The sequence below is a fragment of the Pygoscelis adeliae genome, unplaced genomic scaffold (assembly GCF_000699105.1).
Source record: "Pygoscelis adeliae isolate BGI_AS28 unplaced genomic scaffold, ASM69910v1 Scaffold92, whole genome shotgun sequence".
Classification (NCBI taxonomy): Eukaryota; Metazoa; Chordata; class Aves; order Sphenisciformes; family Spheniscidae; genus Pygoscelis; species Pygoscelis adeliae.
The window spans coordinates 724,999-732,864 of NW_008824306.1; the positions used below are offsets into that span (position 1 = coordinate 724,999).

At 42.7% G+C, this 7,866-nt stretch overlaps 1 protein-coding gene across 1 annotated transcript in view; it reads left to right on the forward strand.

The window, feature by feature from the left end:
• LOC103912610 (amine oxidase [flavin-containing] B-like) overlaps positions 1-7,665 on the forward strand; it is a 49,047-nt gene extending 41,382 nt beyond the window's left edge. Inside the window, exons 11-15 of the mRNA XM_009318906.1 lie at positions 2,986-3,043; positions 4,032-4,129; positions 5,266-5,377; positions 7,031-7,093; positions 7,510-7,665. Of these exons, the coding sequence (XP_009317181.1) occupies positions 2,986-3,043; positions 4,032-4,129; positions 5,266-5,377; positions 7,031-7,093; positions 7,510-7,665 (487 nt within the window). The remainder of the gene's footprint in view (positions 1-2,985; positions 3,044-4,031; positions 4,130-5,265; positions 5,378-7,030; positions 7,094-7,509) is intronic.
• The last annotated feature ends 201 nt before the right edge of the window (positions 7,666-7,866 follow it).

Sequence of the window (7,866 nt, forward strand, 5' to 3'; positions counted from 1 at the left end):
CCAAAACACAGCACTGTACCAACTACTAGGAAGGAAATTAACTCTATCCCTGCCGAAACCAGGACAACCTTAGACTAGGAAGGACTTTGCTTTGGTAGAGAATGCTTATGAAATATGCTTGGGTTGGTACCCGATAGAGGTACCCTGGTGCGGGGGGCAGGGGTGCCTCTGGCTCCTAAAGTCCTGGTCACAGTGTCGAGGTTTAACCTCAGCTGGCAACTAAGCACCACACAGCTGCTCACTCACTCCCTCTGGGGAGTTCCAAGGCAGGAGCAACCCCAGTGGGCTGCATTGCAGCTCCTCTCCTGCACATGAGCACAAGTCTCCTTCCAGTGGAAACCAGGGTCCAGGAGAAGGCAGAACACAAACCCAGATCTTCTCCCAGTGTACGCTCAGGGTGCAACCAGTTTGTGTTGTTCAGATGGGGGCTCTGGTGTTTGCGGGGAGGGATCTCTTCTGAGAACAGGCTTCTTGTGGCACTCTACAAAGGATGCATCTCGCTGAGATGCTATGCTCACCTATCAACACAAGCTGGGCTCTCCCTTTATCATGTTGATGACAGGGTAAGGTTTTTGGTAATCCTTGGATATTAAGAGTAGGATGTAGAGCCTGTGGCAGCTATCCTAAGTCATGGCTGGGAACAGCGGTTGTGGGAGGGCATGGAAACCATTTTACAGCCTAAGCCAGACTGAAGAGAGTAAAACTCACTGCTGCCTTCCAGCTGGTCTCTCCAGGCCAGGTGCCAATGAGTAATTACAGCGGTTAGATTGTGCCCTACCTTTCACAGCTGTGCAATGAAGGTGATGGCATCATGCACAGCTGTGGAATAAGAGACCAGGGAGAAGAGCTGTGTGTCTGCAGCTGCTTCCACACTTCTTCCACGCTGGGCATAGTGTAACTCTCAACAGGATCCTACCTAGGTAGCTCCAGGCATAACATTCCTTTTACTTGGTGCTGGTGGCAATTTCACAGCTGAGTCCAAAGCCAAGAAATAAAGATTTTACTCACTGCATATTCCACGTGTTCCATGCTAGCATTAGCCATAAATCCATGAATAAGTACCTATTTAAACTGTTCTAGGACAAAAAGTGCAGATGTTGCAGAGAGACTAGTGCATCTACAAGGATTGCTCTTATTAGGGGGAATGTCTTCAGTGATAGATTACTGTTGGTACGATTCAATCCTTTAGAAACTGCATTTCTGTGTTTTTTTTCTTCCTGTCAAATAATACCTTATTATTGATGAATAATTCCTTCCAAGGTCGAAATTTATTAAGAGTCTGAAGATGCCCTTCACCTGAAGCTTAATATTTTCTTTTGCACAGCTATCTTAAACTAACTTTATCTGTATTTGCAATGTGGTTAGCCAACAGCAGTGACCTTGCACGTTCTTGGAGCCCTGAAGTTGGTCGTACATGAGAATCCCTACCAGCCTCTGGTATGCCATTTCCAGGCTCCCTGAAGGGTCTGGAAGTCACGTGTGGAAAAAGGGTAGGGCACAGGCAGATCTTCTCATCCCTGTCATGGTGGTGAGAGGAGCAGAAGCAGATGTGCCCCAAGGTGATAACTCACTTTGCTCTGGAGCACCATGGTGTTACTGACCTGCCCTGAAAGCAGGAGCCGGTGGGCATTTGTGAGAGGTGGTGGGCAGACCTCAGCAGAGGCTTTGCTTGATCATGCTGTTAAAATAGCTTTATTCTGTTCAGACACTGGGTAGGTGCTGGTGGTCTGCAGGGCACGGTGGTCACCTCACTTAGGGAGAGACAGAGAGAGAGATGGAGGAAATGATCCCTTTTGTTATGACTGTTGCTGGATTCATGTCACCCCCTGACTGCAGAGCGATGTTCATATATAGACCCTGCAGCTCTCCAAGCCCTCCTGGCCAGTCACTGCGTCATCATGCATTACTGCTTCTGGAGCAGGCTGACCCTTGTCCTCCGCCCCAGGGCACAAGAAAGGGGCCACTTCCTTCCCCTCGCTGCTGCTGCTGGGCTTGACACCTGCCAGCAGCAAAATCACCCCAGGGCCACAGCTCTTCCTGAACTGTAGCAGCCTTCACTTTCCTGCTCAAGCCCCAACCTGCACAGGAGGACATCTTCTTCAAGGCCTTTCAGGTCTTCCTGTTTTGTTTTTTCTCCTCATCCCCTTTCTATAGCATTCTTTGAGTTCAGCTGCTCATGGGTATAGCTGGACTCCTGTATAGCTGGGTTGCTTCATACAGCAGTATAGATACAGTTTCCTCATATGCTTATATAGCTGCAAGTGTAGCCCATACGGTTACAGAGCTGGGACTGCTGTATTTCTGTGCCCAGCGTGGCTTTCTGCGGAGCACGGGATTTGCTTCCAGTAAATGTCTTTCCAGTGTTGTGTTTGCGTGTTTGTTTTTCGTGATTGTCAACTATTATTTCATCTTGATCTTCTTGTGTTTGGGAATTGGTGCAGTGTGGCTAACAGTAAACAGTAGTACCCAAAAGCTTGTAGGAGCAAACTTAATTGCACTTGGGGTTTGCTACAGAATGAAGTATATTCATGGATTTATAGACTCATAAACTAAAACAGGAGGAAATTTTAGATACAGAAATAAAGTACTGATTCCCTGAGAGCCTCAGGCTATCAATACCCGCATCTTTGTAGGAACAAACCATAAGTTAGGCTATGTGCCAAGACAAAAAAGTGCAATGCCTTACTACTTTATTTTCCTGACAGCCTAGAGAGCCTTTGGATAATATATGAATTTGGGCTGCTAGAGGTATCTTAAGGGAACAGCTTGCATAACTGCTGGTAAAACCGGCACTTACGCAGCACAGGAGTTTGAGTGAGTTATCTCTAGTGATCCAGAGGCTGAGCAATTAGGATAGATCCCCCAAAAGCTGGAATCTCAAGTTCAAGAGATATTAATACTGGTTCTCTTGAAACTAGGACATATTAGAGGTGGTTTGTTTTCTCTTTCCTTACACAGAAGTCTTCTGTTGCTTTTCTCTTGCAGGAAGACGAGGCTGTGTGAGCTCTATGCAAGGGTTCTGGGATCAGAGGAAGCTTTACATGTAAGCATAAAATCTAAACCACGGCGTCTCTTGTCAGACTTGTTGAGCTGGGGAAGGGCAGAATGAAACCGGAATGCAGCAGTGCTCCAGCACAGTGCTGCGTAGCATTTTGGAAAAGGTACCGGCTACAGGAGCGCTTGCTGCCCTCCGTAGAGGAGTGGAGAGGTGGTTATGACAAGTCTTGGGTTGTGGTTGATAGTGAGGATAAGAATGAGCTTATGAAACAGTTAAAAGGCAGATATGTTCTTGTCCAGCTTCATGGGTGGCATTCCCAGTGCTTACCACTATACATCTCAACTGTTTTCAGATGTGACAGGCTTGCCTTTCCCTCTCAGTCTATGTTGAGCATAATGTTTCTTCTCTCTTACTAGTTGCTAAGATTCATTGCTGCATGTGTTTTTCTTTTTGCCTTTCCCTTGCCTTCTCTTCCCTGTAACAGTAAATAACTGATAGGATTTGTGTGATCTCACATTTAGTTTGTGATCAACGTCTTTTATCCTTTAAGGGCAATTTTATGTGGGTTAGAAGTTGTAGGCACCTATCTTGAGATTACATCATTTTAAACACAACGATATTGTACGCAGAACCGTGCAAGTGCCATACTTCACATTTTTAACAGTATATATATAGCTCCAATGTACATATTACAAGCATTATACCTGTGTACACCAGAGGTTAATTTTGCTTTACATGGCTCAAAGCATAAATTTGTGCTAAAAGCTTAAATTTACATTGACATATTAAGAGGATTATGTTCTACAGTGGCCAGATTAGCTAGGTTTTTTTTAAAATAGCTAGCAGCGTCTAAAATTAAGGCTTATTGTGTCGGATCCATGCTGCATTAAGAGACTTGTTAAATGTGCTCGTCTTGTCAGATGTTGACATGCAACAAATCATAAGCTATTCTTCTCTGCTGTCTCCTCTGTTCTTTTATCAGCTTTCTCGGGACTTTGTCCTTTCCTTGAGTTAATTAATCTCTGTTTTACAGCCCGTGCATTATGAAGAGAAGAACTGGTGTGAAGAGCAATATTCTGGCGGCTGCTACACAGCCTACTTCCCACCAGGCATAATGACTCAGTATGGAAGGTACAGTGTCTATTTATAGTGGGCTTCGGAGTAGTAAGATAAGAGCAAGTTAATAAATATCCTCAGAAAGGGTCGTAAGTCCTCTGTCACTGTTCACTTTATACCTTTAAGATCACTGGGGAATATTTTAAGAGATATTATAACCTTCCACTTGTCTCAGTTGGGCTTTATGATGGATAAGTACAGTATCATTAGGGGTTTTTATTCACTTCTGTTATTTGGTGAATACAGCTGACTAGGTTCTTGGAAGGGAGTTGGGAAGTTTTCACAATCTGTTTACAAAACTGGCATTGGGTATTTAAGATCGGCATTACCATTTCCAGCACATCTTTAGCTGGTTTTCTATAAATACTGGCAGAGTGTTAATTCCTGACAACACTGACAGTAATAAGTGATTTCTTTGGACTGTTCCTTTCCTTTTAGCAGTCAAGGCTTAATATAGCAATCAGTGTGCCATTGTATACAGTCCTTTCTGACAAAAGTTTTTGCACGAAAATAAGATTTACCAAAAAGAAAAAGGCTTGCTGGTCAGACTGGTGATTGGATTCAGATACATAGTTTTTAATGTGGTGGCATAGCCCTACTTTTGAAGTATAAGTTTTCACAATTTAAAAGGAACATAGAGCAATAAAGCAGTTGTAATGAAGAGCATACGGAGGCCTTAGTTTTTAAAGTAATTTTAAAGATAATTATTGCAAATTCTGGCAAAAATAGGATTAAAAAAATTTTTTTCTTTTTTTTTTTTCTTGTTACTTTAGATATCATGGGGCTGTACTTCAGAATGCTACATTGTGCCAGTAATGTCTAGCATTGGTATTTATGACACTGTCTAAAATTGTGAGATAGAATAAGCCTCATCTCAAGCTAATTGTCCTTCACACGTATGAGCGCTAGATTCACAACTAGAAATAACATTGCAAGAATTGCAGTGTAAATATTTAGAAAATATGAACACTGGTGTGTTTACTGTAAGAAATGAAATGCAATACAGACTCCCCCTCCAGCTCAACTCACTCAAAGTTACTATCTTTAAGTGCTCACTGTTATTTAAAACACTTTTATTCTAATATTAACCCAAGGATTTCAGTTATCTTTCCCAATATGGCTGATATGACTTACCGCTTGTCCCCCTCCAGGATTATTCGGCAGCCCGTTGGCAGGATCTATTTTGCTGGCACAGAGACAGCCACAGAGTGGAGCGGCTACATGGAGGGGGCTGTACAGGCTGGAGAAAGAGCAGCCAGAGAGGTACAGATGCAAGCCCAAAACAGGGGGCACTGTCAAATATCCTATGGAAAATGAAAGATCTTCTGGTTGGAAGTGCAATGGGAACTGAGTGTTGACAGCTTCAGGCGTTATGAAATCTTGATGCAAATCCCTGCAAAGGCGATAGACTTGAAAAAGGATGAAGGTTTTGCACTTAGATTTTGAATGCTTAGGCAGGGTTCTGGCTATTTCATCTGCTTCTTTGTTTCCAGGAGTGAAATCCTTTCTTCTCTAACAGAAATCCCAAATTCTTACCTAGTCATTTTTTCCCCCAAATGGGTGCTTTGTTAGTCATTGTACTGAGAGATCGTGGCCATTAGCCTCGCTAGGAACAGCTCAGTTCTGCAGCTCTGCACACCAAGCCAGTCCCTTCCTCAACTGTTTCCAACAATACCATTGACGCAGTGATATACCATTGAGACAGCCTTACATAAAGTTGTTAAACAAAGACCTAAATATTTTGCTTCTGAGAAAATTCCAGTTCCTCAAGTATTTTCAGGAATATTACAGTTTATAGAGCAGCAGAAGAAATTTCATCTTTGTTTTATGAGGTGAAGGGAACCTTGTGGCTAAAAACTACAGTCGTGGAACAGAAGTTGGCCTGGAAGGGATCTGGAGAGTTTGTCTAGCCCATACCCCTGCCCCAAAAGACAGGGGTCAGCTGTCCCATTTGTGAAGGTTATACCTAACCTATTCCTGAAAACCTCCAGAGATAGTACTTCATGACCTCTGTAATGTAAGGACTTTACAGCAGAACCTCCATAGGTCTCAGCAGAGAAGTTGGTAAGTGAGCTTGACTGGTAAAAAATTTTTATGTTTTCCTTTCCTTATTTACTTGTGAAAGGAAAATGTGTTTAAAATCTCGTGCAAGGGTGTTTCTCACTCTCCTGTATTGAAAAGTTGACAGGGTCCATGAATCTTGTCTAGAATAAAAGCCCATCGTAAAAGACGGCAAATCTTAAATCTCCAAGTGCCTGGAATAGGAAAAACATTAATACCACCACTTCCATTTTATTTTACTGTAAAAGAAGTTAATCTTGCTGTCTTTCATGACTATCATTTCAGATAATCGTTACTATCCTACTGATCTCTGGTATCTTTGATACTTTGGTTACTTTGGTTACTTTTCCACGGTGAAGGTTTTCTTTTTAGTCTTGCTTTTCTCTGGCTGAAAGTGGTGGTCTGTCACCACTCACAGGATTCTGTTCCTCCTCCTGTATCACGATAAAATTTGCAAAACAAGCTACTCCTGGCTATACATCTTGCCCATGCAGTAGCTGGTTTATGCACGCCTCACTTTGCCATGAGCGGGTACTTAACTCTTAGTCATATTCATATTACTTTGTTCCTATGGGACTAGTCAAGTCCCGATATCTCGTGTGGACTAACTGAGCATAGAGAGGTTTTTCTGTTACTGTTTCTGTTTTCCACTAGGAGGAGTATCTTATTAAATATCAGGCCTCCCCAGAAATGAGTTGTACAAAGGTCGACTTTTCTTTTAAAACTTGAATACACAGCAATTTATGTGCTCAATTGTTATCTTCATCATGCCATTTTAAAACAAAAATTGAAGCCAGCTCTTTTTCCCTTTCAAAGAATGAATGGTACTTACTAGAGAATGTTATCTATTTTCAGATATTGTTTGCTATGAGGAAAATCCCAGACAGTGAAATTTGGAAGCCAGAACCTGAATCAATTGTAAGTCTTTCTGTAGATTAAATGGATTACTCTTTTCCTGAGGTTTTGCTGATGAGATAAATAAAAACAGCCAACAAAATTTTAAGTTCACTAAATCAAAGCCAAAATAAACTTTCCCTTCCTCACCATAACTGCCCTTCCCTAAACAGGAACGTGATAGAAACTCAGAGAGGGCACCCAGCTGACAACTCTGTAATGCAGGATCAGAAAGAGCTGCGCTTTTTAACTGGGCTATGAATCCTTTCCATGTGTCTCCTCTTCTTCTCTTTACCTGAGCAGAAAAGTTTGATACGCTGTACTTCTTGATAACGTGAACTGCTTCAACCCGGTTCTGTTTCTGCCGCAAGAATCTCTCGATTTACAGCCTGCCTCTCACAGTGGAGATGTTATGTTGATAATGGATGCTCTCCCCGCAGGATGTTCCAGCTTTGCCCATCACTACAACCTTCTGGGAGAGGAACTTGCCGTCTGTGCCGGGACTGCTAAAGCTGATTGGATTTTCCACTTTCTTCACCTCTGTGGCTGCGGCTGGGTTATTTGCCTACAGAAAGGGACTTCTAGTTCGAAACTGAAAAAGGTGCCAACGCAAAGCCTCACACTTGAGTGATTTTTCTTGTTTTCGGAGTTTTTTTTGGCATGTACTTCCCTGTCTCCAAAATCAGATCAGGACTGGGGAGGACAAGAAAAGAATAGAGAGAAGAGGCTGGAGGGGAGGGATAAAGGAAGAGGATCCATATTGAAAAAGAATCCCTTGAATCCCAGGCTTGCTTCTA